A 25,239-nucleotide genomic window follows, 5' to 3' on the forward strand; every position below is an offset into this window, starting at 1 on the left:
ATATTAGTAAGATGTCATGTTACAAAATAATATACTGAAAACTTGAAAATGTGTGTTAATTTTTAATGTATTACTTTCATTGATCATTTTTTTTACTCACTTTTTAATGTTTTAGGTTGTATATATAAAATCCACTTTACATCCTGATTTGTTAGTCATTAATCCTTCTTGGTTATGTGGACAAATCATTGGCCAATTATTATCTATTGACTTCATTGCTCAAGCACGCATTACAGGCTGTTATACAGTTGATGATTTTCAAGTTGCATTTCCTGAAGCTGATGCCTTGGCTATGTTACAAGTTTTAGAAACTTTACACCTTTGTGTCCAGGTACATTAAGATTAAGAAAATAATAATATTTAAAAACAAAAACTACTGTTTTTAGTTAATTTCAAATTTATTATTCTCATCCAAACAAGATTTACATTATAATTTTATTTTTATTACCTGATTGTAGAAGATGGATAGAGAATCTTATTTTTTATTTCTTTATAACTCGAGAACAGAAGAACTCTTTTAAAATAGTATCAAACAGTTCTCCTCAGTTGTAGAAATGAGACTGGTACATGATGATTTGAATGACAATATGCCACATGGTAATAATATTTTATCTAGTAGGATATAGCCTAATATACTGTTATTATTTTATGTATTACATACATATGTTAGAACATGTATGTATATGTATTAAGTTAGAAATTAAGTATTAAATAAGTTAAAAACTAATGAGTTAACGTTAATCCAATAGTAACTAACAATTCAATAATCATATAACTTCATTAATGAGTTAAAAACTTAACTCATTGAGTGTTGGATTTACTATTTGATTTTTGATTTTTTTTTTCTATTTTTTATATGTATTTATCATAAATTCAAAGGGAGTCCGTATAAAAAATAAGTAATATGGGATTAAAATGGTGTAAGAAGACTGGAAGTGCTGGAAGCTTCAAATTTGGCTTGGATATTCACCTTAAGAATAAGCAACCACAAGGTGTTTTTTTCTCACTCATCCGTAAAGTGATGAAAAGACAAGCAAATCTAATTTTAAATACCAGTGCATCTCATTGCAATTTAGATGGAATGCTGAAAGTTATCAGCAATATCACTCCAATGATACTTGTCTAGTATTTAGCCAGTGGTCATGGGACATTTAATTAAAACCATCCCTAAGAAGGATATTTAGGATTCAAATTGTTTCAGTTATATCTGTATTTCTTCTAATTGTGTGTTACTTATAGAAATGTGAAATTCAACATTGTCATTTCAATATTCTATGAAAAACAATCTGCCTTTTCCATCTAAACTGTTTGTAAATAGGTTGTAGATGGATTGATGTTGAATTTCATATTTCTTTTGTATTTTGCAATCCATTTGTGATAGAAACCAGAATTCAATTCCAAATCTACTCCAACTCTATCTAAAAAGATGAAGCTTCCTTTATAAACACCATTAAAGAATGAAAATTAGTATGCTTGTGTGTCTCAGCAGTATGTCACATGAAATTACTACACTTACTTTTGTCACCTCTTTGTCATTATTTTTTTCATTTCTTGAATAACTAGAAATTTTTAATTTGAACCACAACTCTGAGAGTAATTTCTGACTTCTGGAAATGCTTTTTGCTCCTGTTTGCAGCTTTCACTTTTTCCAAGAACTGGCACTAGTATGCAGTATTTTCAGTGCAACATTTGTGGAGAAAATCAACAAAGACGTATGCCTTACCAAACACTAAAGACAGTTTTGAGGTTCAGTTGACAAATGCGTCTTTTCCTGCAGGGCAAAGCTTTTCACTTCTACACCATACTCTCTGATTTTAACTCGGGAGTGCAGTGATGAATCCATGTCTCATCACATATGACTGATGCAAAAAATTATCTCCTAGTTGAAACCAATTCAGTAGCCTTGATAGATTTCCTGTCAGGCCTGTTTTTGATTTTAGATCAGAAGTCTTGGAACCGACCTTGCAAAGACCTTGTGGAACCCAAGGTACTTTGTGATATTGGAATAGCACTTCCATAACTGATACCCAATTCCAAAGCTATTTGATTAGACATAAAGACAATATCTTCAATGAAGCATGAATTGATCAAATGTTATCATCAATCACATTTTTCCTTGAATACCTATTATCATCGAATTTACCAACACAATCTATTTAAAATTTTGGAAGGTTTGGTGTCTTCAAATCCTCAAATTATTGAGAAACTTCATTATAATGCATTGCACAACTGATGGTGGAAATATCTCTCTGATGCTACTGACTAGAGAAGCGCAAACACCAAGGTGGTAGAGCAACCATCCCCTCTGTATATATTTAAATCCCAGCCCACTCATATTTGTATATGAGCCGTGAAGACAAAAGTATAGTTTATATGTGACTGACAGTCAGAAAACAATCTGTGAGGGGTTAAAAAGTAGAATTCATAAAATTAAAAAATCAGCACTTCTTTTTTGAGAATTAGTACTTCACTAAGTGCATAGGCATATATCAGGGTTGAATAAAAGAGATTGATTATATGTACTTAAAAAAAAAACAATTTTTAATTGTATGTAAAACTGATGTGTCCCTAAAATGTACATATATTTATTTATAACTACTCTGATTTTTTTAAATTAAAAATCTTAAATTTTTCATTTTTAATATTTTCCGCGATTCAATTTAAATATCTTCATGTTAATTTTCACTAATTATACATTCTTTATTAATTTTCAATTAAAGATTACTTCTGCTAATTGATTTATTTTTAGTTTTTAAGTTTTATAATCTGTTTTCTTCCATGATATAATTACATTATATGTATAAAAAAGTTATCATTTAAAATTGAACCACTTGAAGTACTTTTAAAGTTGACAATTTGTTACAAAACAAGCAAAAGAAGAAATGATCTTTATAGATTTGAAAAATGGTGTATTTTTATGAATATAGAATCAAACTTTATTTCAGTCCTATCAGTGGCACATAACATTTTCAGTAAAAATTTAGAAATTTTATTTTTTATGGTGTTCTTGAAGATTTTTGTGTTCTTTAAAATTTTACACTTAGATTGTATTGTTTTATTTTTCTTTCATTAAAACTATTTTATTCACTGTTTTAACTGATATATTGATATACTTAAACAGTGTATTATTTTGACCAGTTTGTTATTGAATAACTGTGGTATGAGATTTTTTTTGTTAATAGTTGATGTATAAGTCAGATAAAAGTGTATTTAACAGAATAAATATATAACAGTTATTCAAAAATAAAGATACAAAATTTAAAAAATACTACGAAGGAGATTATTTTTTTACTCTTAGCTGTGTTTTGTCTTTTACAGTACATGCTACATGAAGAGTTTACCAGATCATATCACAACATTGGGCTTAAAGTGTCAGGTGTGAGGACACACAGTTTTTTAATTTTATTCAAAATAGGAAATCCATCATACGATAAAAACAAACAATGAGGAATATTGGTGAAAAATGTTTTCCAAACTTCCTAATGTGTGATAACACGTACCTACTCATTGTTTATATTATACAGAAGTTGTTGTAGACTTTTAAGCAGGAACTTTCGGCTTAACATCTTTGGCACTTTACACAACTGTGTAAATGTGTAACTAATATATATATATCATTAATAGTTTATATAATCACACATATATATATATATCATTAATAGTTTATATAATCACACATATATATATATATCATTAATAGTTACACGTTTAGTTAATAGAATGTGTAACTATCATTAATGATGATTAATTATTTATTACTAATAAGTTTTTAACATTCATAAAATGTGTGAAGTTAAAAAAAAATCTGGTTAAAAAATTATTGATGGCTATGAATAATGGCATTAATAAGGGTAATAAAGATTCAGTGAATATGCGCTTAAGAAATTAGGCAAAAGAGTTGTATAACGTCAGAATCAAGAAACTCCTTCCCATTTTTACCAAATGCATTGATGTTATGGTGATTATTTGAAAAAAAAAAATATTTTCTAACTGTGTTGTATTTCAAACTCAATTTAATGATTTTAAAGTATTTTCAGACTTTTGTACCTTTACTTAATGAGTCGTCTTCCCCATTTTTTTACATCCATGACAATCTTACTATCAACATTATGGTACTGCTTTTAGGAAAAACTTACAGAATAATTATATTTAATAAGTTTTATTTTAAGGTAAATAATAAAACTCAATTTTAATCTTGTTTTGGTGTTTTTAATTTTTATTTTAAGTGCGAAAATGATGGTGAAATTGAGTATGAGTTTCCATGTTACAATCTTGTTGAGACAGTTGAGGGATTGTGGGATGAGAATGATCCACGTTATACTGGCGATAGTTGTTATGGTGGTGTGAGGCTTCATACACCACCTGGAACAGTTCATTTACTACATTCTATTTTTCCATGCATTCAGGTATGTTATTTTTTAATGATTTTTATTTTTAAATGCAGACTCATCTAATTAAAATCTATATGGAATTTTAATAAATGTTAATAACTGTTTTTTAGTTAAATTATAAATCTTATTTTGAATCTTATAAATTTGTGGACAGTTTTTTAATGCAGCTTTGAAATTAAGTAACTGGCTAATAGATATATAGTCTTTTTTAGATTCTGGATAGGGTAGTCAATTGAAAAGTATTCTAAAATGATTTATCTTATAAATGTAACATAAAAATCTGATATGACTTCCTTGTACACTTATTAAATTACATATACACATTTTTTTTTATGAAAAGTACGTAAAGTTTTATTTTGTTAATAACCTCTGATATTTTTTCATAATTTTTTTTTTTTTGTTATTATTGAATTATTATTTATTGTAATTTTTTTTACAATCATAGGTTAATAATTATTAATAAATCAATATATTTAAATTTTACAAAAAGAAGGAAATGAAGCCTGATTCAAACTGATATACTTTCCCCTTACAAGATCCAAATAAATATTTCATTAATTAAAATTTCATTTGGCTGTAATTCTTGAACCAATGAAAATAAGTACTACTTATGATATATCATTGAAAAGCTCTCAGTGAGTGCTTATTGCTGCAGTTAAGAAGTCAAAAATCCAAAATTTTTAATTTTTCAGGTTTTTTAGACCCTTTTGGTTCAATCGATCGCAATCAAAAGGGGAGGTGCACAACTAGATTTTACAACAGTCCTAAATCCAAAATTTCAACATCCTACCGCTAATTGTTTTTGAGTCACACAAGATACGTGAATACTGACGTCACGCCAAAACTAGTCAGAATGGATTCAGAGATGGTCAAAATGGATATTTCCGTTGAAATCTGAAAACCAAAATTTTTTGTGATCACAATACTTCCTTTACTTCATTCAAGGAAGTAAAAATTATTGTGAACTTAAATTTTAATTTCAATTAATAAAACTTTATTATAACCTTTACATTATCATCATACTTCCTAATGGAAACTAATGTATAGGTGAAAGATACTTCAAATAAAATAAATATGATTACTTAGCAACATTTACTGGCTTATCATTGCTTACAGAACATATGTTACATGTTTTTTAAAGACTACAAAATAATGCTTCAACAATATAAAAATGTTTATAGCTTTATGAAAAAATAAACAATTAACAGTATTAAACAATACTATGTAAATTATGTCCCCAAAATTACCTTGAATTTAAAATAAATTACTGTCAGATAGAAGTAGGTCTCTTAGCAGTGTTATCTTAGTTAACACTGATTATGTAATTGAAGTTACGAACTATGACAACGCCAAGTTCATAACTTTATCCATGTACATGTTATTTTACTTTAGATCTCTTATGTAGATAATGTACAAGTCTTAATTATTGAAAATGAATACATCATTAATAAAGAAATGTATGACATAAATAACTTTACTGATAAGTAATTGAATTTTTATCATGAATAATACAAATTAAATCACTTTGTTATTTAGGTACGAAAACTTAATAGAACTGATTTTTAAAAGCCTTATTAAAAATTGGTAGGTAATATTTTAATTCTACATTCTACATTTTTAATTCTACATTTTATATTGATTTTTACAACTCAGCATTAAGAACTTTTTAACCCTTTAATCAAATTTTTTTTTAAAAATTGAAAAGTTATTGTATTTTTATGTAATTTTTTTAATTTTATATGTATATGTTTTTATTTTATCTTAATTCATTTTTTATTTAAAATATGGATGTGCTTATAAGAATTGCAATGGTGATAGAAACTTCCTTATGGATAAAATAAAGAAGGACTGCAAAGAAATAGCAAGCATTTACTGAGGCTCTCTGCAGTGTAGAAATACATGTTTTTTTATCCTAAACTTTTTAACTAATGTTCTTGAAGTTTTGCATAAAGATGCTGAAAGTAACCAAATTATTTCAGGTTATGTCATAAAACCAAAACAATTATTTGTTGATTACAAAAAAATCTTTAATCATTTATATAGACAACCTTTATTTATAAAATCAGAAATTAAAATTTTATAGAAAAAATAAGGTGAGCTCTAAAAGAATTTATTTTATCAAAAAAAAGAAATATTAAACTTAATTCATTTAGTGAGTTAAGGCTTTAGTGAACAAAAAATGTTTTATAAAGATTTCACCCTAAGGTTTCAACAGTACATGTCACCTTAGAACCTTACAGTAGCCTTGAAAAGGGCTGTTTAAGGTTTTTGGGATTGATGGCCCTGTAAAGGTAGCCCTGAGAAAGACTGTTGGGTGCAGAAGCTGGTCTCCAATGATGTCGACTCAGCAGTAATCACATAGTTGCAGCTTGTTCATTGGGATCACACCCCAAGCTTCCTCAAAGCAACACTTGGATCCCCACTACAGCATAGCAGCGTTGGCCCCCAGAGCCCTGCAGTGTTGGATTGGCGGCATTGGTCATCTTCTGCCAGCATAGCTGAGGCGGTTCTCCTGGAATGATCCCACACTGGGCCCCGAATGAGCAATCCCATACTCCTGCTGGGAGCCCAATGGCCAAGGCACTTGAAGCTCAGCTAGTTGGGGCAGAAAGTTAGTGTCCATTCCCAGCGGCTCCCTCAGCAGGCCGGCCAAGAAACTTCTATCTTCCTCTTGAGGTGGTGGTCAGCGACAGAATGAGCTTGTAGTACTGGAACTAGTCTTTTGTAAGCACCTGCAAGTGGTGGGAGTGTGCGTGATCAGTAGGCTTAGTGGGAGGGGGATTGTGCAAGCATGAAGGTATACTGTACTCCCACTGTCATCTGAACAACTAGCGTTGCACTTGCTAATATGAAGTTTAGCATGTATGTTGCAACAACATATACATATAAGTTAAATTGAAACCTTCCTTCTTTTTGAACTGAATGAAAAACAGAAATTCTAAATTACAATTTATAAGTGATTATGCCATTAATTTTGATAATTGCATATAGAGATCATTAACCTTTCCATTGTTAACTAAAGTCACATAATCAATCTTGGAAAAAGAAACCCTATTTAAAATTTTTACTATCTCCTAACATAAAATATATACTTATGAGAGCATGTGTGCTCTTGATGAAGAATAATTTTTTTGTGGTATTCAGTCACTCAGGAAACATACTGTAGGAGAAAAAAGTAGTAGACAAAAATTACATCTTGTACAAATTACTGCAATTTATAAAATTAAGATAAATTGTAATAAAGTGCTTCAGTAAAAAAAAAAAAAAGTTTCGCTATTTAACTAAAGTAACTTATTGTATGATTTACTTTGAAAATTACTACTTTTCATTTATGTGTTATTCTGAGTAAAATTTCCACCATTTTTTTTAGATAAAAAATAATTAATTTTATATATATAATAATAATAATAATAATAAGAATAATAGAGAATTATTATTAGCTTTAGTTAACTTTATCCTTTAATATAATTATTCTCAAAGCATTATTTTATCCTTTATATATTTTGAGTAAAACAGTAGAAATTTTTTTTAAATGACAGTCTAATGTTATAAAAATTTTATTTTTATTTTGTTAAAATTAAAATTCAGTATTTTTAAAACAATTTTAAATAGTTTTTAACTTTTAATTGTTTTTTTTTAATTTTTAACATTTTAAATAGATTTTTAACTTTTTATTGTTCAGTTTTAATTGGAAGATTTAAAAAAAAAAAACGTTTCTAATTTTATTTTTATTTGTCTCTTGAAAGGCAACCAGTTTGCTATTTTTGCAAAAAAAATTTAGTATGAAGAAGACCTAAAGAATGATCAGTTAAAAAAGAAAGGAGATAAAGGAGAAATGGAAAATTTGTTATACATCTGTTGCTCCATTTATGGCTTACATGAGATAATGGGAACAAGAAACCTTCACTTAGACATTTCAGTTATAATGAAGGTGTTGAATTTACATCAACTTGTTTTATCTATTAAAACTTTTTTTTTTAAATTGTTGAATCTATTGTTAAAATGCTGTATCTATTTTCACAGCTAAGATCCATCTTAGAATTATATTGCTCTAGATCATTGATTCTCAAACTTTTTCGCCCACCACCCACATTGAGAATCAAAGGTTTTCTAGCACCCCCAAAACTTTTAAATTTACCATCTGTTAAAAGTAATAATTGCAATTGCTGTTTTTAAGATTCACTCTTAAAAATAGCAATTGCAATTATTGTTTTTAAATGTGGCATATCCTATTTCTGAGCTGAAATTTACATTTTAAATGAGAGAAATTAAAACGCATATTTAATCATATTTGGAAGTATTTTTATTAAAATTGCTTTCATAAAAATTACAATTGCATCTATATAATTATATAACAACAATGTAACGATAGTGTATATAATATATCACTATAAGATAGTGATAGCATATTCGATATAATAATAATAATAATAATACAGTAATTAAAACAAAGCTTTTTGAAAAATTACACTTACATTATATGAAGAATGAATCTGATGTGCTTTAACGAGTTTGTTAACATCAGGCTCGAATTTATGTAAAAACAACTGTAAGTTGTTGCATTCAGTAACATGCAGCCAGTTTCACTTTTTGGTTAGCAATGTTACTACAGCAGTAAATCCATGTTCAGACAAATACAACGATGGGAATGCTATCAGAAATCGTTGAACAATCAACCATAAGCCAGGGTACAGTTACAGGATTGGCTTTTGCCAATCCCGTAATTTCTTCAGTTGTTGTCAGTTCTAAAGTTTTTTTTCTAACTGGGATGATCCTGCTGTGTTAACATTTGAAAAAGAATCTAACACCCAGTCTGCTATGTCCATATTTAAAATATCCTGGAATCAATGTTTGAAATCACAGTGGAGGTTCTGCATGTGTTGATAGTAAAGAAGTAAGTCATCGTTGTTGAAGGATATAGTTGATAAATTAGGGAAGTTATTAAATTCACTTCTGCCAATATGTCTCTTGTGTAATAGCAGTTTGGCTAGCAAACCAGCAACAACATTTTTTTTTGTTTTAATCAAGTTCAAGTTGTCGTGTTGAAGCTGGAGATTAACATCATTAAACAATTTATATAGGTCTGTCAAATATGCAATATCATTCTTTAATGTATGCAGGCGTTCACTCAGGTTTCCTTTAATGTTTTTAATGTTGGACCCATTTCCTTGTTACACCTGTTGCATAAATAAATATGAATCATTAATATAACTTCTAAAATTGTTCAGTTTATTAATAATTTTTTTTTTTCAAATTCAGGTTGAATTAAGAGGTTGTGATCCAGAAAATGATCTATATCAGTGGTTCAGAGGCTCAAAATTGTCATCAGGGTTGTTGGAAGCTTTAATAACACTTCATGAAGACCAAGGTGGGACTGATTATATTGAAATCAAAGTTCGTGGTCCTCCAATGTCATCTACACTTTGTTTTTTTCTTATTGAGGAGCTGTTAAGTGTTATTGATCAGGTGAATTAATTTTATTTTTTCTTATTTTCACTTGAAGGCTTTCACATATATAACATATTTTATGAAAACTAAATATGCCATACAAATTTTAAATTATAACAAAATTAAAATGTGATTATAAATATATTTATTTTTCAATCTATGTTAGCTAATGTTAAAAATTGAAAATACCAACTGTAATATTTTATAACAAATTCAATAAAATGTAAGCAAATTTAAAAAAATTATATGGTATCTTTCATATCAGGTAAAAGTTATTCAACTTCATTGAAATTTGTTCATAAAAGGTCATAATGAATTGCAGAAATAATAATTTTCCAAGTAATATCTGTAACAAACATTTCAAAAGTCATTGAAATAAAAAAAAAAAACTGCTACTGAAGGTCCATTGAAAAAGATACAAACCAATAAGATTTTTTTTTTTGTCTTCAGTCATTTGACTGGTTTGAAGCAGCTCTCCAAGATTCCCTATCTAGTGCTAGTCGTTTCATTTCAGTATACCCCCTACATCCTACATCCCTAACAATTTGTTTTACATATTCCAAACGTGGTCTGCCTACACAATTTTTTCCTTCTACCTGTCCTTCCAATATTAAAGCGACTATTCCAGGATGCCTTAGTATGTGGCCTATAAGTCTGTCTCTTCTTTTAACTATATTTTTCCAAATGCTTCTTTCTTCATCTATTTGCCGCAATACCTCTTCATTTGTCACTTTATCCACCCATCTGATTTTTAACATTCTCCTATAGCACCACATTTCAAAAGCTTCTAATCTTTTCTTCTCAGATACTCCGATTGTCAAAGCTTCACTTCCATATAAAGCGACATAAACATAAACATATAAACATATACTTTTAACAATTTTTTCCTGACATTTAAATTAATTTTTGATGTAAACAAATTATATTTCTGACTGAAACCTCGTTTTGCCTGTCCTATTCAATATTTTATATTGCTCCTGCTTCGTCCATCTTTAGTAATTCTACTTCCTAAATAACAGAATTCTTCTACCTTCATAATCTTTTCTCTTCCAATTTTCATATTCAGTAGTTCATCTACATTATTTCTATTACATTTCATTACTTTCATTTTGTTCTTGTTTATTATTATGCGGTAGTTCTTGTGTAGGACTTCATCTATGCCATTCATTGTTTCTTCTAAATCCTTTTTACTCTCGGCTAGAATTACTGTATCATCAGCAAATTGTAGCATCTGTATCTTTTCACCTTGTACTGTTACTCCGAATCTAAATTGTTCTTTAACATCATTAAGTGCTAGTTCCATGTAAAGATTAATAAGTAACGGGGATAGGGAACATCCGTGTCGGACTCCCTTTCTTATTACGGCTTCTTTCTTATGTTCTTCAATTATTACTGTTGCTGTTTGGTTCCTGTACATGTTAGCAATTGTTCTTCTATCTCTGTATTTGAACCCTAATTTTTTTAAAATGCTAAACATTTTATTCCAGTCTACGTTATCGAATGCCTTTTCTAGGTCTATAAACACCATGTATGTTGGTTTGTTTTTCTTTAATCTTCATTCTACTATTAATCTGAGGCCTAAAATTGCTTCCCTTGTCCCTGTACTTTTCCTGAAACCAAATTGGTCTTCTCCTAACACTTCTTCCACTCTCCTCTCAATTCTTTTGTATAGAATTCTAGTTAAGATTTTTGATGCATGACTAGTTAAACTAATTGTTCTGTATTCTTCACATTTATCTGCCTTGCTTTCTTTGGTATCATGACTATAACACTTTTTTTGAAGTCTGACGGGACTTTCCCTTTCTCATAAATATTACACACCAGTTTGTATAATCTATCAATCGCTTCCTCACCTGCACTGCGCAATAATTCTACAGGTATTCCGTCTATTCCAGGAGCCTTTCTGCCATTTAAATCTTTTAATGCTTTCTTAAATTCAGATCTAAGTATTGTTTCTCCCATTTCATTCTCCTCAACTTCCTCTTCTTCCTCTATAACAATATTTTCTAATTCATTTCCTCCATATAACTCTTCAATATATTCCATCCATCTATCGACTTTACCTTTCGTATTATATATTGGTGTACCATCTTTGTTTAACACATTATTAGATTTTAATTTATGTACCCCAAAATTTTCCTTAACTTTCTTAACAATAAGAATTAACTCCAATAAATTCATTCATTATTAACCTACCACCTCAATAAAATTTGTCCCTCTGATGAAATTGTCCAGTAATTAGATTATACATACAGTTTCTTTTCTTCATTATGTAGTAACAGCTTCTTTACTTTTTTTTGAGTTGTTTAGGATCATTAGTTCAATAATATTAATACCATATCTAGTTGTCTAGAATTAGTAAGTGAATAACACTGAAACGGGTATTGCTGTTTTTATTGTAGAGAACAGTTGTTGAACGCAAGTAGAAGGTGGTTGATTGGGGCCCTACTGAGCCCCAATCAAGAAATGGTTACCTTTTCATCTGCTAAAAGATGTCAGTTTGATGCTATAGTTGGAACTAGAATGGAGCCTGTCCCAATTACGATGGCACCTATCCAAAGAAGAAGGAACAAAGGGTAAGGGAATGGGTGGGATGAAGAAAGGAGTATGATCAACCCATAGAAACTGCACCTAAGAAGTTTACCCATCTTTTCGCCTAGTAAATGGGTAATTCAAAATTAAAATCCCACAGCTTTCTCAGAAAAAGAAAAAAAATTTCATACAAGATATGTCCTAGCCAAATAATCATCAGCTGTCCTATTCTGGATTCTCTGATTCAACTTCTACTCTCATCCACTTTTCTTATTACTTCTTCATTCAACATTTGTTTGTCTGCTTAATTTTCTACAAAATCCTCCATACCTACATTTCAGATGTCTTCAGTCTTAATATCCCTTCTTGGTATCAATTTTTCACATGCATACAACAGCATACTCCAAACATAATAGTTCACAAGACACTTACTTCTTAAAGTATAACTCCATTGTAGTATGTAACACTATTTCTTTGTATTAAATGTTTCCTTATCCGTTAGTATTCTTTATCTCATTAATACTTTTGTATTCTTATATTAGAATGCATTATAAGTGCCTGTACTGTTTTACTTGTTTCAAGTTTTCATTACTTTGTATTAATATAAATTGACTAATTGTCTCCTACCATTTTGATTTCTTAGGATTCATTTTCATACCATAGTCTGTCATAATACTATCTAATGTTGTAATCATCTGTTGAATATTCTCTGCTTAATCTCCTAAAATACTGTATTAGTTGTGAAACTTATTTTCCTTTCTTTACAGCTGACTCATTTTTTTGAATGATATCTTTATTATACAAATTATATAAGAGTAGAGTCAGGCAGCACCTTTTTTTTTTTTTTAACCCACCGGGTTGGTCTAGTGGTTAACGCATCTTCCCAAATCAGCTGATTTGGAAGTGGAGAGTTACAGCGTTCAAGTCCTAGTAAAGCCAGTTTATTTTTACACGGATTTGAATACTAGATCGTGGATACCGGTGTTCTTTGGTGGTTGGGTTTCAATTAACCACACATCTCAGGAATGGTCGAACTGAGAATATACAAGACTACACTTCATTTACACTCATACATATCATCCTCATTCATCCTCTGAAGAATTATCTAAACGGTAGTTACCGGAGGCTAAACAGGAATAAGAAAAGAAAAAAGGCAGCACCTTTATCTTACATCTCTTCCAAGTTTATCCACAGTTTATATACAATCTTGTTACGGTATTAGGGATGATGCAATAAAACTTTTAACCAATATGTTGACATTTAGAGTATTTTTCAGTACTTTCACAGTATAAAAAATTTTCAAATCAAAAAGTTATAAATATAACTTTGAGTAGAAAATTCTATGATTATTGTTTTAAACAATTACACTCACTCTAAAACTGTTAGTTATTAATTATCTAGTTTCTTATACCACAATATTAAACAATGTTGGTCCTATTTTCACTATGTACGTATTTGTTTGGCCAAATGAACGTAACAGTCTGTATAATTTAAAATTTGATAAAATATAATTATAGCTACTCTATAAGTAATCCCACAGTGCCAAACAGTAGGTAATGTACTATTAAAATTGCTCATATAATATTTACTAGTGATTGTGCATGAATGTTACATGGTTTTAAATTTTATTTAAACAGGTTATTATTTTTTGAAACAAAAACCATACTGATTATGGAAAAGAAAACTTTGCTCAGGTCAAAAAACAGTACCTAAACACATAATTGCTTGTGAAAAATAGCGTTTCATTGAGTAAGAGTCATAATGAAAGTGTGACAGTCTAGTAAAAGTTTAAAAAAAATGGATAATTTTATTTATATTAATTCATAATAAGTTTTAAAAAACTTAAAGCTCTGTTAATCAGTTAATTTTTTTTGGCAGTTCATATTTTTTTACTGATCCATAAAATAATCATGTAAATTTTAGGTATTATTAGAAATGAGTCCTGGATTGGCAGTTGAAAAGCATGTATTGAGTGTCGCAGATCTACGTACTCATTCAGAACCACCTCACTGTTTTCCTCCTTCTGAACTTATGATGGCTCTTTTACAACCTACTCGCTTAGAAACAACTGTTTATAATCCACTTGCTGATTGTTATGAAAATCTTAAACAACTAGTCGCTTTTAATGATTCTGAGGTAATTTTTATTTTACATTTTAGTTCATTACTGTTTTAACTTTATTTGTTTCTACCAATTTCATTCATTCATCAACCAATTGAAAATTATTAAAAAAATGATTTATGTATTTATAAACCTTCCTGAAAATGTGTTGGCATAGTTATAAAACTAATATTTTAACTAATGTAACTATATTTCAGTTTTTGTAGCTTCATTATCGTTTAAAATTAATTTATTAATTTGTAAAATTCTTTCAGTGTTAATATCCAGAATTTAAAATTTCACTCATATTTTTGTAAAAAATATCAGATCTATTGATGTTAACAGTAAGTTTTTACATTTCATTGTAAAAGAAATGTGCCACAATACCATGTTTGGAAATTTTATTTTACTCATTCTAAAATTATTAACAATATTCTAATTTTCTGTAATTTATTACTGTTGGATTGAATATGTAGGATTTTATTTGAATTGTATCACAAAATTGTAAAAGAATTAAATAAAGTATTAAAATAAAATAAATTAAGCTTAAAAAGTAAACATAACAAGAGGTAAATATGAAAAATTAAAAAAACATGATTGCCTTTTCTTTTGGTTTGGTTCCATGTTGATTTTGTATCATACTAGGAAATATTCCATTTGAATTTCGAAAACCGGAATATTGGTTGCAAAGATATGACAACATATCCGAATAAACGTGATCTGTTAGATCAAGAGTGTACCTGATGTGATGCATGCAAAAGTTAGCTTTCAACCTAACAAATTCCCCATTTGAATTTTGAAATCAGACGATCGTTTGCAGAGATATTATAAGAGCACCCCATTGCATTTCCCAGAACAACACCTCAGGGGCACCACGTTTGTTACCAGTAGATGATGACGATTGATCTCGCCTCACACGAGGTGCTCAAATTGCCTCACCTCCAGTCTCCACAGGAAGCCCATTGTTATTAAATAGAATTTTTTTAATTTATTTAATTTTTTTTTACTTTAATGAAAATTTAATTATTCTATTATTTTTGTAATATTTTTCAATCGATTGATTTGAATCATTCAGTTCAAACCCAGCTCACACAGTGATAGAGTTCATTAATTCAGTTCATTAAAGTTTGTGCTTCAACTGCAAATCTTCCACTACTACATATATATTTTTATATATATGTACGTATTTATAGAGCCTGTGGTACTCCCGGTAATGTAAGGATTCCAATGTAAGACATGTCTGTTACGTGTAAGGATTTTGCAGGGTCATGCATGTAAATCGGTTCAGCCGTTGAGCTGCTACAGTGAAACAAACATGCATACATACATATATACACCGTAACTATACTACACTCCTTTTTGGGCAGTCATATAATAAAACATTAGTAAATATCATACATATGAGTATATATCACTAGTGATTTTGATGATATAAATTTAAATTAATAATGATTCAGTTTGAAATGCATTTCATAACTGAACTTATTTCTAGCAAACAAAGGAAATAATTAATATTATTGCTGTTACAGTAAAATGGTTAAGTAAATTCTTTTTGTGTTGATATAGAATGACAGTAAAATTATCATGAGAAAATATGAAATTTTATTTCATATTAACAATAAGCATGTGATAAGTATACTCCTCAGGTATACTCCTACAGGTATACTCCTCTTTTGTTAATTGTTCCAAGAAAAAAAATCAAATAAAATTATGGTTTATAATGTCTTCTCAAATTGATAAACATTTTTAAAAAATTATAAATATAATATTAAAAACAGTTTACCAGTGTATTATTTGATTTCCTCAAATGTTTTTAGTTATTATGCCATCTTCAGAAGGAATTTATAATAATTTAGAATTAAAATATATAAAAACTGTAAAATTCACAAAATAAAATTAGGACATAACAATAGATCGTCATAAGATAAAAATTTTGTAAATGTTAAAGTCATAAGTTAAATTAAATAATTACGTCCTTTTTATAAGTGTCACAATTGTTATGAATTTGGTTGATTATGGAATTAGTTAAGCCAACTTATTTTAAATTCAGTGTTAAATTTTGCCAAGAGAAAGGACTTGCCATGGGATCACTACTTTTGGCAGTTATGGCAGACATTTTTATGAATAAATTTGAAAACACAATTCTGCCTACAATAATTAATAAACATCAAATTAACCTGTATAAAAGGTATGTGGATGACATTTTAATTATTTTTAATCTGCAAATTAATAATAAGAAAAAAATATAATAGTTAATAAAATCAACTCATTGGATGAAAACATTAATTTCACTGTGAACCAAGAAATTAACAATAGCATTGACTATTTAGATATAACAATTAAAACTTTAGTAATAATAAAAAATTGCACAGAAACATATATAGGAAACCAACCCAACAAGATAATATAATATACTGTAATTCCTCTCATCCATGGAACCAGAAAATAGCCACTTTCAATTCCTTAATTTACAGAGCAATTAAATATCTTAAACATAATATTATAAAATTAAATAATGAATTAAATAATATTAAATACATTGCCACATTGAATGGATATAATGATAATTTTATAGAAAAATTATATTTCAAATTAAAAAAATAAATTATATATAAAATAAAAAATAAAACTAAAGCATAATAACTCGGGGAAACAAATATGTAAAAATAGAATGTAATTTAAAACTGTAGAAAATGTAATAAAATATATAAGTTTTTTATTTTAAAGATAGCATATGCCATTAATAATAAAATCATAAATTATATAAATAATAGAGATTCAACTAAAACCATATCAACTGGAAATAAATATAATTTGAACGGACAAGGTGTGTATAGTTTAAAATATGAAGATTGCGATTTATGTTATATTGGTATGACTAATCGTTCCTTTTTAATCAGAGCTAAAGAACATATCAATTGCATAACGAAGAAATACAAAGATTGTTTGAATTTTTCTAAACATATTTTAGATTCTAAACATAATTATAATCCATAGAAATTCATAGAAATATTAGATTACTCTAATAATTTTTTTAACACCGTTAATCTGGAAAAATTCCACATATATAATAATAATAATAACAAATTAATAAATGAATAAATTAGATTCAAAGATGTCATTTATATAAACAATTATTAAGTTGGCCAAACTGATTCCACAATCAACAGAATTCATAACAATTGTGACACTCTTACAAAACTGACTTATGACTTTAACATTTATAAAATTTTTATCTTATGATGGATGATCAGTTGTTATGTCTTTAGTGTTATCTTGTCAATTTTACATTTTTTATATATTTTAATTCTAAATTATTATAAATTCCTCCTGAAGATGGCAGAATAGCCAAAAACATTTGAAGAAATCAAATAATATATTGGTAAGCTGTTTTTAATATTATATTTTACCAACAGTTTGAAAAACTTATTTTTTTTTTTAATTTTAATTTTAGTTTTAAATAAAAAATAAACAGTGCAACTTAACCTTGTTTTGTACATTATATTAGTTGAATCAATGAATCACTACTTATGGAAACATTGCGATTCTAATAAAATAAGTTTATTTTTTTACAACTTAATATGTTTCTAAACTGCAAGTAGTTTTTAGATCATAAAATGTTTTTTATTCTTATTGTTGTAGGAAAAATCACTAGATTAAAGGAAATAAAAAGGGAGAAATCTGTTGACACACTAAATTTGTGTAACAGATTTGTGTATCTTTACATTTTGTCAGTTTTACTGGTTAAGTTTTTTATTTGTAATTTAATATGTCTACCAATTAAATAGTGTCAAACATAGGACAGGTTTGTAGTATATCACCTTATATGAGAATTATATCTATTAAAACAGGGTTTTTAAGCAATCTGCTAGAGGATTAATATAAAGAGGTTCTGGGTTGGTGTTTATCTTTCTGGTACTCATAATAGAACATAAATATTTATAGACTTGGACTTGGACTTTGGTGAAAGCTGTGTTCTTTGTGGAAACATAGTACTGTTTAATATACTGTTACAATAAATATAATTCTTTTAATAATCTGTTATTTTTGTTAGATTGTTTTCTGTTTTGAATTTTATTATGAAAATATATAAATTTTGTTATCCAGTAATGGAATTTTTTCCAGCATCCGGAATTTTATTTAATTACTATATTTTGTTGGTTTATATTTCAGATAATATTAAATTTTATTACAGATACAACTTTCTAAAAATCATTTAAACTGAAATTATTGTTTGTTTTTTAAAGTGTATTAAAATGTTCTTTGTTATAAGATAAAAAAACCAATTTTTTATTTTAATTTCTTGTTTTGTTGTGAATTCTGTTATTTGATTTTGTTATTATAAGAAGAATAATAAGGTAAAATAATTTATTCTAACCTAATATTTTTATCTTGCTGCATTAGGAGAGTAGAAGTTTTTACAATCTTTATGTACATTTGGGGTTTTGTAATTTCAGAATGACTGGTACTGATTTTCATGAAAATTTTATCAAACTTTGTATATCATTCCTTCAAGTACAGATGACATTGATTTGCATTCATGTTTGTCTAACAAAAAATTATACTTTCATTCATTCATTTTGAAAAGTTATGTACTGATTAAATTTATATTTTTCTTGTGTACAGTTAGAAAGTTATTAGATCTGGTAGATTTTATCGGTTATAGTTTAGAAATTATTTTAAAATGTAATTCATTTTTACTAAGTTTTTGACAATGATGGTCAATGATGAAATTAATATGTTCTAAATTAGCTCATTGGTAGACCTTTTGTAGATCATTAATTGTATGATTAGATGTAAATGTTCTGATTAAAATAAAAAACTATTTGTCTTTAATTTTGTTTTTTTAATGCTTCAAGGTTGAAAGTGTAATGGTATGTGCTGACCAGCTGTCTGTTGGATGTCTCAGTTCCATATACAGACAGGCTCTCTGTTCTATGCTTGATCCACCTGATCCTCTTGGTAAAGACTGGTGTATGTTAGCATTACAGCTTGGTTTAGCTGATTGTGTACCTGCCATAGAATCATCAACAAATAGTCCAACAGCTACACTGCTTGATTTTTGGGCTACAAAGCAATCATCATCTCTTGGTAAATATTAATATTGAGTAATATTTTTTTAAATATTTTTTCCTGTTTAGCTCTTTATTTAAAAAAAAAAATGTTATTTTCACATAATTCTGCTTATGAAAGTTCATTGTTTTTTATAATTTTATGCAACCGCAGGATGTTAAGAAATAACAGAAAAGTTTATAGTAATATGTCCTCAGGAGAAAATGTGTGTTTGTTAGGTACCATAGGGAAAAAATAGTAAGTTATTAGTAAATATTTTGTTTTTCTGAATAATAACAAAATTAGAACATGTCAGGAGTGGTTATGGTTACGTATGCTTACTTCATAGATAAAAAACAAAACTGTCTTTCCAGCAATCGCCTGAATAGATCATGGAAAACTATGGTAAATAAAACCTTGATCAGAAAAATTTGATGAAGTACACAATTAATTGTGAAAATGCTAATAAATAATATAATTATGAAATAAATAAAAATTCATACACTGTTAGTGAAAATTATACAAGAATGTATTATTTATTCATTTAACAGAAATAGAGAAAATTCAAACTTTTATTGCTATTTCTTAATAATTCATCTGATGTATGTATAAAAATGTAGTTGTTTCTGTGAGTCTATAATTGGGGTATTGTAATTTCAGAATTACTCTTTCATACAAAAACTACTTAACCGATTAAGCTGAAATTTTACATGAACATATGTTTTATACCTGGAAAGAACATAGGATACTGTTGTTATTTCACTGTTTCAAGGTAGTGGCTGTTTTAATGGCATACTGTAACAACTAGATTATGTTCCTTGTCGATATTCAACTTTATTATACTCAAAATGTTGATCAAATTGAATTCAGAGACCACTTGCTGTATTTTAAATTAATTTTTTTTTTTTACAAAAAAGTCTGTCTTTTCTGATATCTCTTTCAGTTATTGAGAAAAAGTAGCTTTAAAGTGTGATGATGTACAGCAGCAGCGGCTCAACCAGCATTGCTACTGTTACATGTGTATGTGACACAATCGGCTACTTAACTAAAAAAAAATAAAATTGCCTGACTAAAGATGTGTTTTATTTTAATGAGTTCATTTCCTAGTAGTACACCAATGGGAATATCACATGTGGTATTTGCACCGGTGGTATCCTGACTGAGAGAAAAACAACGCTGAGTGATGCCTTTTGCTAGGGTTCTAAAGATGACTTCTGGTAAAGCCCATAAGGGCTAGGTACAGAGGGGGTGGTGTGGTGACTGAAACTGCCATATGGAAGGTGTCTTACCCTACGGGGTCAGGATGACCAAAAAAATAAAAATTGAGAAACAAAGTTTAACAGTCACCTCCTTGTTTGTCAGGTAATGCTTAGAACTGTGCAAAATACTTTTTTCCCCGGCTATAACTACTGTTTTTAAGGTGGGAGTTGACTATTTTGACACATTCTTCAGATCACTGAAATTTCAAGTCTTGTGCTGATCAAACTGTTGCTCTGAAGAAATTGCAATAGACTGGTAGTTTTTATAAATTGAATAGGCTTCAATTGTTGTATATCAGAATTATTCGCATAAGCTTGAGAATAATGAATGCAGTGGGGGTCCAGACCAGCTGCTATTATTTAACAATTCTTTGGCTGAATAAAATTCATTTCTTTTTTTTACAGGAAACTTATTTTTTTATTTTAAGTAAATTGGTGTAAATATTTTTAAAATAGGTTCATAAACCATTAAAAACAGACTCATGATAAGGTAATACAAACTTCCTGTGCTGTGTAATGCAAAAAGTTTTGTTTGTTTCTATGAAGGTTTTGTTTTTGTTGTCTTTGTAAAATAGGTCACTGTGTTTTTGCGGGCAAAGGTTTTTCATTCATTTTTGTCAATAGATTTTAGTAAATTAAGATTTTTAATTTACCAAATGTAAGTCTGCATATTTACAGGCACCAAACAATGATCGGATAGTTAGCACTTGTTTTGTAGGCAACCAGTCATGAGAAACAAATTGCTCATAAAATTTGCATAGTTGTACCAAGTTAATAATTATACCAGGCTTACTAAGGAAAATGAGGAATGAAGTATTTCCACTTGCATTATTCATTAAGTCAAAGATTTTGTTATACATCTGTATGCCAAGCCCACAAAAGCTTCATTCTGTTAATTTCAGGGTCTGGCTACTGGCTGTTTATTGAACATCATTACTTTTAGAAAAGGCAACTCCAAATATTGCCTCATATCTTAAATGCTTTACATGAATCTCAGACGTAAGAAAAATTGAGATTAAATAAATCTCCATTTGATCTTGGTCAGTCTTAATTGGAAGTGTCAATAATTTTAATGTTTTAAGCTAAATGTACAGTTTCTACTGGGATTGCCTAAATCAATAACACTTGTTTTTATTTCTTACTGTTATTTTAAAATATTGCTAAAATTGTTAATTTTATAGTTTTTTCTATTTATTTTTCAATTAATATTTTTTCCCAGTGTCTCTGATGATTATTTGTCAATTGGAATGGCCTTGTAGTTTTAGATTTTAAGTAAAACTTTTGTGAACAGTTAATAATTTTAAATTTCATAACATTGTACTAGCATTCTCTCTCTAAAAAGATTTTCTGTTATTGTAATTTTGTGATAACTAAATTTCTTAATTGACTCCAATAAAAGGAGGAGATTCTCCACACGTACTATATTATTTTGTAGAGGAAATTCCTCTAAGTCTTGTTTAAATTACTTTACCAGTTTTTTTTTTTTTTAACAGAGGTACAACATATATAACTAATAGATCTTTTTCTTTTACAATCATTATTGCTTAATATTGGATTATTCTATTATAATGATTCATAGCTAATGTAATGTTCTGGTATTTTAAATATTTTTGTATGAAAATTTAATGAATAAAATTAATTAGAAAATTAGGTAACAAAATTATAGAGTACATATTTTCCCATTCTAGAAACCCTAGGTTATTTGTGACAGAGATTTCTTGCATTTTTTTTTGGAAGAATCAAGATACAGTCAAAAAATAATAATACATATTTCTATACTTCATAGAGTAACTTCACACTTGATTTTTGTTTCTTTTAAACTTGAAAAGCCATTTACAAAACTATGTAAGATTTATGATTAAACTAATGAAACACAAACACAAAAACCTAGAATATATTAATTAAACTGTAGTGATTGTACTATATAAATTTGTTACAAGTATTGGTTGCTCAGCATCGACTTGATCATAATTCTACATACAACAAAAGACAGCGGGTGGAAAGTTTGGCAAGGAGAGAAGTATTAAGAAGAGAAAACAGAAAAAATATAATTTTTATCAGTCTCAAACAATATACAGTCAATATATGAAATAATTAAATAAACATCATTAAATAATATTCTTTAATATGAAATTCTGTTCCTATTTTCACTTTGACAAATGTAATGATCAAAATGCTTGATCAGTTAAGGATTTAATAGTTAAGTCAGTGTATCCTCAGTTAAGGATATACGTGAATTTTTGAGTATTAATTATATTCTAATAATTATTTATGATGTTTGTAGGTGAACTCATAAAAACACTACAGTCTTTAGGTAGAGATGATGCTGCAAATGTAGTTTTACGTGGTGCACCTTTGTATCATGTATCACAACAGTTGATGGAATGTTCTGATACACCAAGTATCAGTTCTCGTAATATATCAAGATGAGAATTTGACTATCCATCTTTATGGTTCTATCACAGCTGAATTGATATAGCTGTAATTTATGCCATTGATCTGTAAATGGTTAAATAAATCAGTTGATTGATAAACATCGAAGTTCAAAGTTTGTCATCACATTTTGGAGATGTTTATTATAATAGTGATATCGTATGTTAATTCATTTTATAAAGGTTGTATTATTCTTTACTATATTATATCTTTAATTATTTGTAAATAAGTAATTTTTTTGATGCTATATGCAGAGTGAGTGCATTTATAATAGTATGTGATGGCTTAGATTGAAGCAGTAATAAGCCATATAAAAAAATTTTGATTTATTTATGACCGGGTTCATAAGCTTTTTATATGAGTAAAAGAATTTTATTTAAAATTTTACTATCAGTTTTATCTTATTGATAATTGAATTAATAGAAATGATATTTAAATGATTGATAGAAGATAGATATAATCTACAAAAATATACTTAAGATACTAGATGATCTTAACATTCTGTAAAATGGATTAACTAATTACTGCATTTCATGACAGAAAATCTGTTATCAGCAGTACCCTTGTTAGTTGCACTTTCATGTGATCACTCGTGCCTTAGTGCTGCATGAGTGATCTTCCGAGTGCTTCTTATCTATGATTGTAAATGTTTATATTCAGTTTTTTGATACCACAATTTAAATAGTCCCTCCATCTCTTCTTAGGCCTTCCGTTCTTTTGATCTTAGTAGATCCTTCACAGTATTCTTTTTCCATCATTATCCTCATCAGTTCTGCTGTTTGAACAGTGTTGCTTCTTGTAAATATGTTAAAATGTTAAAATCTCCTTTTTTTAACATTCTCTGAGTCGCTTTTTATCTACTTGTTAATCAATTGTATATTCATTTTAATGAATCTACCACATTTATTAATTTTCTATTGTGTCCTTCCTGTAGTAGTTCATGTTTATGTTTATGTGTCATATATAAGGACGTCTCGAACAACTACAGTACTTTATAAACTTTAATTTTTATTATAGAAAACATTTCCCATCTTTTCCAAGCCATACAACGCTACTAATAATATTATTTTTTCAATCACCGTTTTCATTTACGGCTGAGCCAATGTAGAACCAAAGAACATTTAATGGTAATGGTTACACCTAAATTTTTTGCAGAATTACTACCTGCTGATTGTCTACAACTCCAAAATTTTTTCATCTCTCTCTACTCAGCCTCATTCCACATCCTCCAGTGCTTTTCTCAGTTTTCTAATAACTTTTCCAATCTATTTCTTGAATATCTACCCAAGCAGCACTTACATTCATTACCATAAAAATTTAATACTAGAAGTCATCAGCACAATTTTGACAGCAAACAGTACCTTCAAAGAATAGATGTTTTCCTACTTGTAAGATTAATAAGTTTTCTCTCTTTAGAAGCCCTCTGAATATCTACATTTACTTCAATTTTCACTTAAGTTTTCTACAACAGAAAAGTTCTGGTATAGTAAATTTTGATTGTTTTTCACAGTCATTTCTAGGGGTTAATAAATATGAATTGTACAAATATTTTACTAAAGCTACTTAATATTATTTTTTGTAAAATTTTGTTTTACTTATTAATGATTTCTTTTTTTTGTGAACCCTGTTATTACATATATCGTATATTTATTTACTGTTTTTAATGGTTTGGTGTAGTTAAGTAATAATCTTGAGTAATAATCTTGTCTTTTGACAGAATTTTGAAACTTCTCTAAATCTAATTTAATGTAACTTAACAGTTTTTTATCACTTCTTCAATTACTTAAATATGTTTGGTACAGAAACATCCAATAAATTGCACTTGTTAGCTATGATAGTTATAAGGGAAAATGGCTGATGGACTTATAATTTCCTGATAACAGTAGTGTTATATGGATTGACTTGCAAGGATTTCCATATTCCCATAAAAAAAAAATAAGCATCGTCACTGTTAAAAATATTGAGTAATTTAAGTGATAATTTTATGTTATTAATGCTATTAATTTATGCTAAAAAAACAGTAT

General features: G+C 28.2%; 1 protein-coding gene across 1 annotated transcript in view; it reads left to right on the plus strand.

Annotated features, from left to right (window-relative positions):
- The window catches only part of LOC142317274 (death-associated protein kinase 1-like), a 172,896-nt gene extending 149,355 nt beyond the window's left edge, over window positions 1-23,541 (plus strand). Inside the window, exons 18-23 of the mRNA XM_075353687.1 lie at window positions 116-331; window positions 4,227-4,406; window positions 9,651-9,857; window positions 14,295-14,507; window positions 19,331-19,562; window positions 23,067-23,541. Of these exons, the coding sequence (XP_075209802.1) occupies window positions 116-331; window positions 4,227-4,406; window positions 9,651-9,857; window positions 14,295-14,507; window positions 19,331-19,562; window positions 23,067-23,212 (1,194 nt within the window). The 3' untranslated portion in view covers window positions 23,213-23,541. The remainder of the gene's footprint in view (window positions 1-115; window positions 332-4,226; window positions 4,407-9,650; window positions 9,858-14,294; window positions 14,508-19,330; window positions 19,563-23,066) is intronic.
- Window positions 23,542-25,239: the final 1,698 nt, after the last annotated feature.

Source organism: Lycorma delicatula, chromosome 1 (assembly GCF_047948215.1).
Source record: "Lycorma delicatula isolate Av1 chromosome 1, ASM4794821v1, whole genome shotgun sequence".
In the NCBI taxonomy this organism is placed as follows: domain Eukaryota; kingdom Metazoa; phylum Arthropoda; class Insecta; order Hemiptera; family Fulgoridae; genus Lycorma; species Lycorma delicatula.